Source organism: Trachemys scripta, chromosome 18 (genome assembly GCF_013100865.1).
Source record: "Trachemys scripta elegans isolate TJP31775 chromosome 18, CAS_Tse_1.0, whole genome shotgun sequence".
In the NCBI taxonomy this organism is placed as follows: domain Eukaryota; kingdom Metazoa; phylum Chordata; order Testudines; family Emydidae; genus Trachemys; species Trachemys scripta.
In genome coordinates this window covers 4,521,882-4,537,143 of record NC_048315.1, presented here as the reverse complement: position 1 = coordinate 4,537,143, position 15,262 = coordinate 4,521,882, and the positions used below count along the sequence as shown (strand labels likewise).

The window sequence follows — 15,262 nt, the reverse complement described above, 5'->3', positions numbered from 1 at the left end:
GATGCCTATACAAAATCCCTGTAGTGCTCAGTGCTCCAGGCATGCCCCTTCTGTCCCTGCACACCCCCTGGGGGACACATTGTCCCTGCACTAGGAGATTTCTTTCCGGCCTCCTTTGCTATGTTCAGATATAAAACCCCATGCCTCAAGGCAAAAGCCAATCTCTAAGTACACCTCTACCCCAATATAATGCGACCTGATATAACACGAATTTGGATATAACGCCATAAAGCAGCGGTCCAGGGGGGCGGGGCTGCACGCTCCGGCAGATCAAAGCAAGTTTGATATAACGTGGTTTCACCTATAATGCGGTAAGATTTTTTGGCTCCCGAGGACAGGGTTATATTGGGGTAAAGGTGTATGAGAGAATGGATTTACATGGGGGCAGATTTCTCCATGTGACCACTGCAGCGTTCTTATACCTTCTTCTGAAGCAGCTGATGTTGGCCACTGGCTGCGACAGGACACTGGATTAGCGGGGCCTTGGATCTGACTCTGTCTGGCAATTCCCATGTTCCTAGACATTTCCACAGCAGCCTGTCGGAGCCAGGTCTAGCTTCAGCCCCACCAGGAGTGGATCTGCTCAGTCAGGAGGTGCCATTTTATATGTGCACTTCTCTGGCTACACCCAGCACTTCACTCTTCCATAACTCTTGAAACTAAAAACGCTCTGCTTGAAATACTGCCCTGGTTTTTCTTCCAAGAGCATCGCTAACCCTGATCCACCATCCCCTCCAGCAGATGAAGGAGTCACTGATTTTATTATCTCTCGGAGAAAAAAACTGCCCTGCATCTGAAAAGGTTGCTGCTCCTGCATCAGAGCCCACGTATCATCATCTTGGAAGTACATTCGTTTTGCCAGATCCCTGATGTCTTGGTTGCAGGCCCCCTGAGAGCTGCCACAGCCCTTACTCATCAGGGGACCCACAACTTGCTCCCACATACTTCCAACGTGGGAAAATCACTTAGAAGCAAAAACTGATTAGGCCCCTAATTACTCTTTGCAGAAGGTTTGCTAGGTCTGCTCCAAAGGCCTCTGCCTACTAACCCACTCCTAGATTTCCCAATAGTCCCCGAATACGACGACTCCACTGGTGTTAGCAGGAGTGCATGGACGCACGCACATGCCATACACTGTATCCTCTGGTCTGATAGTGGAAACTTTTCCACCTTTGTTCAGCTGTTGCTGCTGCCCAGTCTTTGGGGGCCCAATTACATCACTGCGCAGGGGGCTCAAGGGAGCCATGTTGGGGGCATTCTGTTGATGTCTCAGAGGGAGAGGGACTGGTGTTTTTAGGACAAGGAGAGTCACCAGGAATGCTGCTGCTGCTGTGCTTGAAAGCCAGTCACCTTTTATAAACCAAACTGAATATCCTACCCAAGGCAGCTAATGCAGTGGTTCACTAGCTGGTCCTTCCACTGGTATGCCTGGAGGAATGGCTCCGAGTTTGGAAGAGACTGCATTCACTTTCTGCTCTTCACAGCTGGTGAGCTTTTCCTCCCCAGCCTCCCAACCCTCCAATAAACTGCAGTCATGCTAAGGGGATCAAATAAAAAAGAATTTTTCATTCATGCTAGTTCATAGCACGGTTGCTTTCATTCAACATCAAAACACCCAGTCTGATGCTGGTGGGATCAGTGCCAGGAGCCAGACAGCAACATCTCTGGAATGGGAAAAGATTCCTATTCAGATGGCATCTGTCAGCAAGCAAAGCACTTGTGTGCTCCTGCAAAGGGCATGCGGTGTGTTACAGTGCGGCAAAATCTCCAGCAAAGAGCTGGCACTTGAAGCCCTGCTCACTCTGCTACAATATGTTACTGAGCTTAGCTGCAACAGAGCACTGGGAAGAAATATCTGATCAGATCCAGGGTGAAAAGAGGAGGGCCTAGCCCGTTCAGCGCATTGCTTCTGAAACCAATTTGGGACTATAGGGTTGATGGTTAATGGTGCATTAAAGGGCTGGGGTGAGAGATGGTTTGAACAGCTTGTGCAATAGAACTGGGCTCCTTTGTCCACAAGATCTGCATCAGGGATGGGCAACCCACTGTGGTAAGATCCACCCTGGCCCAAATGTTTGACCCGGAGGCCACTTCACAATCTGCCAATAGACAGCTGGGCTGACTGGTCCAGCAGCAGCTGCCTCCTGAAACAAAGCCAACTCTGAATGTCAGGAGCACACGGTCGGGGGAGAGATCCAGGCGAGGGCGGGAAGGGATTAGAGCTACAATTACAGTGGGGGGGGGGCACTAAACAGAGGGAAGAGAGAAGAGGAACAGGGAGAAGGGATGAGGCAGAAAGCTAGGAGCTATTCTGGAGCCTCTTGGTGGCCCTATGTGCATCCTTGTGCCCCACTGAAGTGGCACAGGGAGCGACAGGCATCTGAATACCCCCCATTCCCTGTGAGCCCTACCACCTGAAGGATGGCCTGGCCTCCCCCACCAACAAGGCAGGTTTGAAATTTTTACTGAGATCTCCCTATGGCAACTGAAGGTTGATGCCCACAGGTCTCTTGTCTGTGGGGAACTGCAGACCATGAGAAAGAGCAGCCACAGAACGTGTCATCGAGGTATGGTCCCTGTCTCTGAGATAAGAGGTTTGATAGTGGATGACAGGCTGAACTGATACAGCCATTTCACTGATACAGAAATAAAGGGAGTAATGCTGACATTTATTTAACACTTTGTACTGTATTAACGTGTAAAACACTAACTTTATTGACACTGTCCTGCCAGTGGTCCTGTTGTTGCTACAATGGGACAGGTCTCAGGGCTTGTCTGCACTTACAGCGCTGCAGTTGCGCTGCTGTAGCACTTAGTGAAGATGTTACCAGCACTGATGGGAGAGCTTCTGCCGGTGACATAGACACTCCACCTCCTGGAGAGGCGGCGATGCATGGGCAGGAGAAGCCCTGCAGTGGACATAGTCTACACTGGGAATTAGGCTGATAAAACTAGTTGCTCTGGTAATGCAGACCGAGCCTCAGTTATTGCTCACATCTACTGTACAAATACAAAGCCATTGATTAGCACTAACAGGCGCTAAGAGGCTAATTGAGAAGTTATTAGCAGGTGACTAAGTAACATAGGGCTTCATGGGGGACACACTGGATTTGGATGACTAGGATTTCCGGATAAAGGGAATTGGGTAACTGGAATTATATTGGAGCAGGGAGAGCCTTGTCCTTCTGTGTGTATAGTATAGCCCCTAACACAATGGGGCCCTGATCCTGCTCGGGAACAGGGGCTGGAGTCTTTTCAAACGTGCTGCAGTCTGATGGGCAGTACAAGTCAGAAATAATAACATAGCTCCCACCTCCGCATGCACCACTGACTTCTGGGGTGGGGTGGGAAGGAAAAATCTACATCGTGTCCGGTAAAGCACTGTGCAGACCTGTGCTTGGAAAGCTTCCACAGGCTTGGCCTAACCTGCAGCACTTTTCTGGACTGAGCCTGCCAGGTACTGGGGGATCGCTGTAGTACTGCTTTTCTACTAATACCCAGCACTAATTACTGCCAGCCAACTCTGCTATTTGACTGGCTAATTCTCACATACACTTTCCATGGGGGAAACTAACCCAGAAGAAAATGTTGGCGTGTTGTTTATTTTGTTACTTGTCTAAATCTCTCTGTCTTGTCTTGCTAGAACTGTCATCTAATCTATGTTTGTAAAGCGCCTGGCACCATGGGGTCCCCCACCCCACGAGGGCCTACACACACTATCAGAATACAGATAAACAACAACAGAGACAGTCCTGGCCACACCAAGGTACCAGGGCAGGCAGTATTGAATAAAGCAGGCAGCGCACACGGTACAGCTCAATCCCATTTATTAGCAATACTCGAAGCTCTGCTTATTTAAAGACAGCCACCCCACCTTGCTAAAGTACAGCATTAATCACACTCGAGAAGACAGTCATTTGGAAAAGAGGGAACAGCACATAATGGCTTCATCTGGACGGTCAGACCTGCACACAGCTGGCCTGGAGAATAAAGCCATTTAATGAGCTAATGGGATCGTGCTCCAGGAAGAGTTCCGGATAGTTAATGGGCGTCCCATCCTCCTCTGCCTGCCTTGGAGAGGAACAGCTCTATTTGGAGACATCATGAACTGCTGTGTCTGTAACTAAGCGACAGCTGGACTCACAGGCGCCTGGATTAGACAGGCCTTGCCTACACTGGGAATTTGCCCTCGTTACAGGAAAAACCTTCCTAAACCACAATTAGTACCATGGCGATTGACACTTGATTCCACTCACCCGTGCAAATTCTCTACACATGGGGTTTTGATGGTACAGGTATACTTAGACTGGAAGCTGTCTGGGGCAGAGACTGCCTCTTTGTCCGGTTTGTCCAGCCCCTAGCATAACAGGGTCCTGGTCCATAACTAGGTTTCCTAGGCGCTAGAGCAATAAAACAATAAATAATAAGTAACCCTGACAAACTCCAATGTAGGCAAGGCCATAGACTGGGACTGCAAATTCACCCACCATGGACACGTCTGATCAGCTCCTTCTGCATTAGGAGAGGGGAGAAGGAGAGAAGCGTGTGTTCAGATTCTGGCATAACTTTGATAACACTTCTCATCCTGCTACAGGAGATTAGGAGTACAAATCCCCATGGATTTTCATTGGCACTTGGGCTTCTAAATCATGTAGGTACTTAGAAACTCCCACCTGTAATAAAAATCCCAAGCCCAGGGAATCTGGTGAACTTTGTTTTCCCCTCTCCACCTCCTAAATAAATTAGCAGCCATTAAATGTGAAGGTTAAAAAGAGCAAGAAACAGAGGATTAAATTACACAAGGCAGGTTTGCATGTACATTATTTTGATGCGCTGTAAAATAATCACTGGGGAATAATATGCTTGTAAAGAAATGCAATCTGCTACCATGATGTCCTCATTTGCATATCTTAATGAGATCAGTTAATTTCAACTATGTGGGGGTGGAGTTTCCAAACACAGGCTGGCCAGACTGAACTCAGTTTACATTTTGTACAGACCTAGCAGCCATGCCTCTGAATTGGGGCCCACGTACTGCAGGTTGAAAAGGTCTAGAGCAGGCCTGCACAACTCGTAAAGCAGCGAGGGCCATATTACTCCAAAGAAAACAGCTGAGGGCCGAAACCCCCTGGCCCCGCTGAACCCCACCCCCCAGCACCGCCCAGCCCCCCCGAAACACACCACCACCACCCCAGCACTGCCTGCCCCATGGAACCCCCCCAGTGCCACCCAGCCTCCCCCAAAACAACCCCCCCAACAACCCCTCACCCCAGCGCCACCTGCCCCGCGGAAACAAACCCTCCTTCCCCATGGCTGCCCCACCGAAACAGCGGTATTGAACCTTGGTAATATGTTATAGCGGGCCTCTAAGGTAGTATAATTAAGGTAAAAGAAAAATGTCTTTTTGCTAGAAGTAGAATAAGATCTTCCCCCCACTTGGTAATCATTGCCCTGTTCAATGAATGAGGTGTGAATGAGGAAGGCATGGAAGGCAGGCACCTTCAGACAGCTGCAACCTTTGGAGAGGGGATGGGAGCCAGACCAGATCAGTAGAACAGGTCAGTCACTGACTCACTGCTCACTTCCTCAGCCCCCCTCCCACGGCTCGCCTACTCACCCCTCACCACTGCCCGCCCGCTTGCCTTCTCAGTCCACCCCCCCCCCGGCTCGCCTCCTCATCCCCCCTCCCTTGCTGCTGGCTCACCTGCCTGCCCGCCCACCTCCTCAGTCCCGCACACCCCCGACTCGCCTACTCACTGCCCGCTCGCTCGCCTCCTCAGCCCCCCTCCCTCACCTGTCACTTGCCTACTCACCCCCCGCGGGCCGCACAGTGAGCCCACGCGGGCCGCATGCGGCCCCCAGACCACATGTTGTGCAGGCCTGGTCTAGAGGGTAAAGGCACAGTCTGCCAGGTTAGCACAGGCACACGCATCGTTCTGTGGCGAGTCTTGCCTGCAAGACCTAGAGTGGCACAAGGTAGCAACTGTCCTGCTTTTTGCTATGGTAGAAGGAGAGGAGCCAGGCAACGGCTGAGCTAGTGGGATCACAAATGCAAAACCTAGAAGAAATACAGGAGGCTGAGAATGTATGTGACCAGTTAAGAAAGCAGAGAAAGTGCATTTGTTTCTTCAAGTGAATGATGTTCCACAGAGCAGGGAAACACCCACAGGTAGTTTTGGACAGGGTTCTCTCTAGTGACCATGGAATTCGCAGAGTGAATAGGAAAGAATCGAGGGAACAAGTGCCCAGCTTGGGCACAGAGGGTGAGATTTTCAGCTCCCATTTAGGCACCAGAATAAACAGCCAGATTTGCAGAAGAGCGCAGCACATGGGATGCACGCTGGGTGTGGAATTCTTTAAAAAGCTAGCCAGGAATGTCACAACCGGAGCGGCTGGGTGCTGAGCACTGCTGAGAAGCAGACCCCATCTATCTATCAGAGGCATTTCTAATGCACCTATCACTGTAGTGGCTAGAAGCCAAGCACAACACAAACGCTCAGATTCAGTTGTTCTCTAAAGGACTCTGCTTTTCACCACTTTGCTCTCAACATTTCACCCCTCCCCTGGGCTAGACTAGATGAGAATGTCTATGTTCCTACTGCGTAAGAGCAACAATACAACACTGAGGGCTGTTTGCTGCAAAGCCAAGCCATGAATAATGGGAACACTGGCTGGGACACAGACAGAGAGCATGTTCTCTTTACTCCTGGCACTGGAACTGTGCTGGTAAAACAAAGTGCAGTCACATCTCAACAGCTCTGCCAACATCTACTTCTCTGTCTCCTTCTCCAAACCCCTCTGTCTTTTGCATTTAAACAAAAAGCCCATCTAGAACATATTAGCATTTATTGCTCTGCTGTGAGTTTAGTGACTGACAGACCTGGCAACCAAAGTCTTTTACTGAATCACAGGACAGAGGCCTACACTTATAATCTAGATCAACATAGCTACATCACTCACTAAATTTCACACCCTTGAGTGCTGTAGCTACACCAACGTAGTCCCATAGTGTAGCCGTAGCCAGAGGCAGTGGAAGCCACTCACAACCCTGCCCTGCCAACATTCCTCAAGGCCCATCTAGAGGGCTCCCCCTAGGGCTGACAGAAGGGAGAGCTCAGTCTCCCTTGGCTCATTCAGTCCTTGGCTTCAGAGGAGACTGTGCAACAGGGGCTGATTAGTGCAGTTTGTGACCGTGGTTGTATCCCACTGATTGGGAAGTGGAGCGGGATTCTCCACACTGATTTCACACATACCAGCTGGGCTACAAGGCTTTTTGTACAGTAAAGACAATGTGGAACATTCTCCTAAAGTGGCCACGTTGAGCTATTTCCATCTCACCTTTTCCACTGCTGGGGGGTGAGAAGGAGATAAGACCGGGATGCCCGTCAATGACGATCGTGGGCCGGCACCAGTGTAAATGAACCCCACCTACAAATGACCCTTTGGCTATTCCACTTTGCTGATTTTGTCATTACATTCTCCGAGGAAAAAAAATATTTCTCAGGAGAATCATCATCATCCAGAACCTTGTATGGGAACAAATCTTACCGGGTAAGTAGATGGGGATGCAAATAAATAGCCCAGTGAATTTAACCTTTATGTTTGGTCATAACAGCTTTTGAACCTTCCTGATTTCTGCATTTGAAGTCATTGTTTGCCAAGGATTTTCAGCAGACAGGGATCTGTTTCTGATTCACCTTTGTGAACACTGGTTTTGGAATTATCACCAGCAGTAAGAGTAACAAATGGCAGAGACATGGAAATCCAAACACTCTTAGGGCTAGGAAGAAACTCCCTAAAGGCTGGTTATCCCAGAACTGCAGGGTGTCTTTCATCCTCCTCTGAAGCAGCTGGTGCTTACCTCTCTTGGTGCTGGGATAGATGGACCATTAGTGTGATCCAGTCTGGGAATTCCCATGTGAGTATCGGTGCTTGTCCAAGTGAATGGCTATCTACAGAGTGTAAAGATGAAACTTATAAACTCTCTCCTGCGTCACAGTCCAAGGTCTCCCATGCGATCTGACAAACCCTCCTCCCCCTCTGCTCCCATTCTCTTGCGATGCCCTCTTAGGATGAATCACTCTGTACCTGCTTTTCCATCTGTTTTCCCATCACTCTTGGAAACAATTATCTTTGTCCAAGCAGCACTTGATCTATGCACAGAGTTCCCCTTTCTGTTGTCTCCAGGTAGACACAAGAGCATTCAGAACCACGCACAGAATGAAAGCTGCCAAGGCCGACCAATCTCACAGAAAGGTAGTCAAGGAGACCCATTGGTGTTATCGTCCATCTCAAGCCCACACAAAACATCAGCAGCAAAGGTAGAACTACAGCTTCTCTCTGGCTGATAGGGTGTAACTTCTTCCTTGTCTTGCGGGAGTATTCGTGCCTTGGTGAACGGGGCGCCATCTACTATCTGAGGTAAAAAGCCTCAGAAAGCTATTGTTTTTGTTAGACTATAGCTATGGGGTATCCCCCACCAATATCATAGTGATAGGGTGGCATTTTTCTAAGACAACTGTAGAATCTGGCAGACATTCTGTTCTTTGTATTCCTTTAGCCTCTTCCACCCTGAGGCTGGAATCTCCAGGTGCTGAGCATAAATTCACAAACTGAAATTTCCAAACCAGCTATAGGGTTTGGTCCCCCAGTTCCTCTTAATTTCCTATGAGAATTGGATGCACAATTCCAACAGATGGATTTGAAAAATTTCAAAGGCCAAAAGGGGCATCACACAGGCCAGAGACCCTCACCCAGTGATTCCAAACTCTCCCGCAATAATTAACCCACGCAGCTCCACGTGAGACAGACAAGCATCATCCCCTATTTTATAAGTCTCTCTTCCTTTCAGAGTGGAAACATCAGTCGTTGTTAGAAAGCAATCCTGCTTACCCGCCCCGGAATGCATTCCTTAAGGGATAAACCGGGGCGACTGGATTGACAGGGGCCTATCAGTATGCAACCCCACTGAGCGAGATCGCCACGCAAGTGTTTGCAGTACAAATGGCGAGATGACCAAGAGGTATTCCCATGTAATTAGAAGTGGTTAGGCTGCTCACACTTTGCATCACTGCCTGTACAGAGCCATTATGGAGATTGGTTTTGCTACTGACATATAATTGTCTCTCAATATGGAACCACAAAATGTCATTACACCTGAGCACCGTGCATTGGAGGGGGCTGATCGCATATGGTGAGAGCTACAGCGTGTTAGGTAGCACTACCCAGCTCCCGTTATTAATATGATGGTAGCACTAAAGGTCATGATTAGAGCTCGGGGCCCTGTTGTGCTGAGCACCGTACACATACACGCTAGAGACAGCCCCTGCCCTGCACAGCTTACTGTACATACACACGCAGATGTAACCCCCGGTCAGCGTTCACAAGCTGTAGTATAGGGTCTGCACAGCTCTAGCGCTAGCCTGGATCTTTAGCTCAAGCTGTAGTCTCATGAGCTTAGCACTGGCCCCTCGCTCAGTCCCTGGTGTTGGACGAGATGATGGCTGTCACAGAGCCATCCACCCCAGGCCAGCACTCTATGGCCCGCATGCCTGGGGTTGGCGTTCCCCCGGACCCTGGCCTGGGCCTTTTTATTTTTCGTTTTGATTATGGTTTGCAGAATCCCTTTGGCAGGAAGAAAATAAAAGCTGATCCTGTGCGAACGCTGCATGCTGCACCTGCTCTCTGACACAGCAAGAGAGAAAGAAGCATCTCAATTCACATCTCTGTAATTTAGCCACGTTGAGTTTATGGTGCACAAATGGTTTGTACCTTCTCCAGACGTTACCGGCGTGGTTTCCCTGGGGGAGAGCCTATTTTTTGGAAGCTATTCCCCTAGGAGGAATATGACCACTGGGGAATTCACATAAAAGGCTCTTGCAGGCGCTCTGTCACCCTACAAGCATGGAGTGGAATAGCAATGAGGTCAGGGAGCGCATGTGGGTGTACTCCGGCTCCGCTCAAACAGACCATTTCTCCAGGGGCGGGGGGGGGAGGGGGGCCTGCATTCCAGCCTTTACACATCAGTCTTTTACAAGGCAAGAAGCTGGGTCCGGCTTTACTGAATAACAATTCTTTCCCAACGAACGATCACAGGCTCTCAAGGTGCAAGACAAAAAGGAAATGTGCCAACGGGCCAGCCCAAGAGCGAGGTGCAAGTACGTCTGGTGCCTCCCACAGATCACAACCACCTGCTTCTCTGTTCAGGAAACTGGTGAGTTGACGCCTTATATAGCATTTTGCAAACCTCAATACTGGCATACACAGGAATCGCTTCATGCACTGGCTGAAATGCAGCCACCTCTGGAGTGAAACATACCAGCTGCTAAGTTGTGCATAGCAACACCTCCAATTAGGACAGGAAGCCTCTGTCTTGAGGCAGAATGTAATTGCCCAGTTTGGGACTGAGTCATAGATTCTGGGGTGAGCACACCTGCTCTGCACAAATAAAAATACCATGGGCTCTTTAGGCCCCGCCTCTAACACACCGCACATTCAGTAGCACAGTGTGCCCTGGCCCTCTTGGGTGTCCGTGCACCCCCTGATGGGCAAGGACTCAGGAGGGGGAGAATGCCATTCTCCCACTACGAGAAAGGGACCAGGAGACCTTCTCCGTTGGATCATATGAACTGGAACCATAAACTCCCTGAACATTAAAATCTCACCAAATGAGGGTCAATCCATCCTCATCATCATATCCACTCATTATACTCCACACCCGAACATAGCCACTCTATGAACTTCGTACCATCATATCTCAATGTCTGTACTTTGACCCATCAACCTTTTACCCCCAATCAGGGATATTGCAGATTATGTATTCCTTATGCCACTTGATCTTAAACCAAACTTTGCACCCTCGATAATCTGTACGTTATTCCCTGATAACCAGAAACTTCTATGCTCAAACTCTGTTCACTTTTTTTTTTTTATCATCATCTTAATAAAATTTTTTAAGGACCCAATAGGCACAGTGCGAGCTAGGAGGAAGTTCACGTCTCAGCAATGCTGTATTTCTGACATGAGCAAATGCAAGCTACCCTCTCCAACAGGCCCCGTTAGCCCATCTACTCGGCCAGCCGCGTGCCCCTGCCAAGAGACAATTCTGATGTCTCTATTTGTTAAGTGGTGGGACAGAGCTGGATGGGGGGCGGGGAGCATCATTCTGAACTGGGGCACTACGCACTGCCTGCCCATGCACCATGGCGGGGAGGGGTGGGGGAGATCATAGGGATACAGGGCTTTTGGCTTTTTTCAGCCTGGCTGATTATCTCAGGCCACCTCTCACCCCCATCCCGTCTCTGCACATGAACCACCCTGAACTGGGATTCAGCATACACGATTGCACTAATGGCTGCAGGCTTCTTGCATCACGCCCAGCGCAGCCTGAAACACGCACACCTCCCTGGTTTGCTATCGGTGAGACTTTCAAAGGGGCTGGGGATGCCCAGTGCCCATTCAGATCTAACAGGAACCGGATATCTGAAACTACCGATGCTCCCCCATGCTAGGTGCTGCACAAACACATCCCTGCCCTGGGAGGTGTCCGAGGCAACAGAGAAGACAGAAGAGGCGGGTGAGAGGATCGGGCTGGGGGCAGATAGGACAAAGGAGCAGCAGGAACCGGAGGCTGTAGAAGGGACCAGCCGTGTGTCCAGTTCACAGATGCCGAGTCGCAAGCAAAGAAATCACCGCGTCCTCCTCCAGCTTCCCTAGCCAGTGCTGTCCTGATTATTCACAATCACCAGCTCCCTTAGCCCTGCATCACTGAGGAGACGGCCACTGGCCTGGGGCCCTGGAGGAAGGAGGCGGGAAACTGAGCAGGAGCCAAAATCGTAAACCAGAAAGGAGGCACCTGCCTGTGACGGGACCCCGGACGGCCGAGTTCTTACTTGGAACCAGCAGCTAAAAGGCTCCATGTCCGGCTCCCAGTCCCCCTAGCCCCTGCCCAGGCCCCGAGGTAAGATTCACTCTAACATCAGGGCTTCAGTATCCTGCCCAGTTCGCTCCCAGTTCACAACAACAGGATGTGTCCTGGCCCCAGCCTTGTCCTTAGCAGATACTTCTGCACATCACACAGCCCCCCCGGCGACACATGGGGAAGTTTGTGCTCAGGGGAAGCTCAGGGCTGGGACAGCAATGGGGTGGAGGTTAGGAGGGAGGTGCTTTGGCAGAGCTGCGTGGATGTTTGGCAGGGATCCCGGGAGTGGCTGCGGGACACAACTGAGGAGCATCGGCAAAGGTACGGGTGCAGGGGAAAGCCCAGGGCTGGAACAGCCGGGGGGCTGCTGGTCAGGAGCGAAGAATGTTCAGAGAACGTGTGGGGGGGGGGAGATAAGTTTGCCGCATCGTGTCTGGCTCCATTCACTGCTGTCTCCCTTTCACAGGCACGGGCCTTCACCCCCAACTCAAAACCAGCCTGCTGCAGAGCCCATGCTATGCTTTAAAATCTACGTAAGGGAGGGAACTGGCCTGATTTATTCTTTGGACTGAATCTTTCCAGGCTTCCCTGGCACAGGGTAATGAGCTCGTATTATGCAAACTATCAGGTTTGCTGAATTAATTAGGGCCCTAATCAAGATTAGACATCTCAATTATTCCCCCAAACTCTCCCCTCCCTTCTCAACAGCCAGAGGCCCCTGATATGAAAGAGAGGGAGGAAACCGCAGTGCTGGGGCTCCACAAACACATGCCCCCCCACTGCCACTGGATCACTGCAGCTGCTTGTAGCTGTCAGCCACCATGGGGTGATGATGGGAAGCCTCCCAGCCAAACAGCAGTGCTGGGCAGACCCCTGTGGTGGGGAATCTGTTGCCCCTGGAGATAATTACCCCCAGCTTTGCTGACAGTCTCACGCAGCTTCTGAATCAGACTCCCAGGCCCCTGCTGCTCCAGGAATTGGACAGGAACAAATGAAAGGGAAGCTGCGACTCATTATTCCACTGCAGGGCACTAATGAGGGAGCCAGATTGGAGTGATGCAAAGCCAAACCCTCCGCGACCTTTCCCAGGCATGGTGCATCACACCACGTGCTGTTTGGGAGAGGGGATGGGGGACTCCATGCACACTGTTCTGCTAACCATCCTCCCAATCGTTCAAGGCTCCATTCACCAGCAGCTCCTCTGGTGCTTTTACAGTGCACGGACCCCCGCACTCCCCCTCACTGAGAAGATTCTGCTGCCTTCCTAACCCCTTCAGCACCACAGCATGTCAGCATTCCCATCCCGAGATCCCCACCCCTGCACCACTTCCCCTCACCCACTCGTGCTTGGTATGCAAAATACTACACCCCGGCTTCCACCGGGAAATTTACATTAACATGCCCTAGAAGTGTAGGTGCTTGGCCATGTAAGTGGCGCACAGATGAACACTCCCGCTTATTCGTCTCCCGGATGAGGAACCTGGCAGCACTAACAACGCTTTTCTCTGCCATAGCACCCTTGACCCATGGATCTCAAAGAGCTTTACACAGCTACGCCCTACACTGCCTCTCCGAGGGAGGTGAACGAAGCCATTCCTGTTTTTCAAGGCCACACAGGTGAGTCAAAGGCAGAGCTAGGAACAGAACCTGGGAAATTCTCCCAGTCCCCTGATCTAATCCTCTAGGCCTCCAGAGCGTATGCCAAGGTGCCTGATCTGACCACACGTGTACCACTGGATCACTCAAGCACTCATCAGTGTGGGTGCATCAGAAGGCAGAGCATGTATGGGTGGGGACAGTCTCCTGTAGGGTATTCAGGCTCCTCTCAAGGGGTTAAATCTTCCTGTCTCATGACATGGGCATCAGCCCTGCATAATGTTTCCTGATTGCCTTGCATAATGGCTTAACTGTGCACAATTAAATCATTACATTAGGTTGCAAGGAAAGTCACTGGATCATGTCAGAAGCAATTGCCTTATCCTTGTCCCCATATTGGTGACTATAATCACACGTGGCCACCCGCTTTATGGGATGCCCGCCCCGCCTCAGCTGTTATTGCCTCTTTACGACTCAAATGGTGAGGCGGCTCTGGCTCACCAGAACCAGAGGACGTTGCTGGCTGCAGGTGGCACCCAGCTGCGTCTGCAGAAGGTGCCGTTATGCCTCTGCCCTTTCAAGTGGCTAGTTCCCTGCAGCCCCATTGTCTTGCAGCTGTAGCCAGGCAACTGGGATGTCACAAGAGCTTCTGAAAGCCCCACACGGTGTCTGTCGGCATATTTAGGCTCCTAAATACCTTTAAAAATCTGACCCTAGGAGACTCGGCACCCAAATCCCACTAGCACCCAGCAGGCGCTGGGCTCACTGGAACACATGGGAAGCCTTTTCCGGCTGAGGGTGGGGGAGGGGAGCAGTTTATTCCAAAGTCCTGGTCAGGGATATGGAAGGGACAATCAGGGCCTTGTCCAGTTGCCAAGATATCGCCCGCCTGTGATACACCAGCCAGGCCACACGTCCAGCGGTCTCCTCCTCACTGGACAGGCTCCCAGGCCTGTGCTACGCAGGGGGTCTGACCAGCTGATCGTAATGGCTCCTTCTGGCCTTAGAATTGCGGAATCATTAGGAGCTGGGCACCTCTGGCTCCTGTGACACTCCCAGTCTCGGTGTGGTATCCAGCCAGGCCAGGGGCGGCTAACAACACCCTCCACTCCGCCCGCCTTGCTGGCACGCACTGAGTCAGGAGATGGGGCATCTGCTTCTGGCCCCAGCATGTAGCCCCATGGCCAGGCTAGTTCAAGGCTCCCTTCTCCCCACGCCAGCTGTGCACGGGAGGGGGGCTGGAATTTCCCCACCCCCAACAAACGAAGCCACAAGCAAGCCCTGCTGGCCCTTCCGCCTGGTCACTGGGGCAGATCGGCCGTCTCCACCTTCAAATCACGCGTCACTTACTTACGTTTTCACGTAGGGGTCGGAGTAGCCGTTGGCATCCATGGCAGCCAGGTGTGCACAGCGGATGATGCCGACCAAGAGGCCTTGCTTCTGGGAGCTGTACTTGAGGGAGATGAGGATCCGGCCGCGCTCCTCCAGGGACTTGTCTTCTGTTTTATCTATCTGGGGGAGTTGGGGGAAGAGAAACAAGCATAACTCAGTGCGCGGTTCGTTCACCCACAACGAAACATCCCATTGCCACCTGGAGCATTTTTTAAATGTTTTTTTAATATTTAAAAAATAAAAGGAAAGGAAACTTCGAAATGACTTTTTGTTTCAAATGGGACAAGTGAAACACTTGCATTTTTTCAGATTTTTTTCCCGACTGAAGCAATCTGGCAAAACGGACACGGATTC

At 50.9% G+C, this 15,262-nt stretch overlaps 1 protein-coding gene and 1 long non-coding RNA gene across 2 annotated transcripts in view; one reads left to right on the top strand and one right to left on the bottom strand.

Moving 5' to 3' along the window:
• DOC2B (double C2 domain beta) overlaps positions 1–15,262 on the bottom strand; it is a 147,822-nt gene that overhangs the window by 20,121 nt on the left and 112,439 nt on the right. The window contains exon 6 of the mRNA XM_034752836.1: positions 14,871–15,028. Coding sequence (XP_034608727.1) covers positions 14,871–15,028 — 158 coding nt within the window. The remainder of the gene's footprint in view (positions 1–14,870; positions 15,029–15,262) is intronic.
• LOC117867645 lies at positions 9,976–14,991 on the top strand. Its single transcript, XR_004643459.1, has 4 exons — positions 9,976–10,213; positions 11,511–11,959; positions 13,435–13,537; positions 14,883–14,991. It is a non-coding gene; the product is annotated as an uncharacterized LOC117867645 (long non-coding RNA).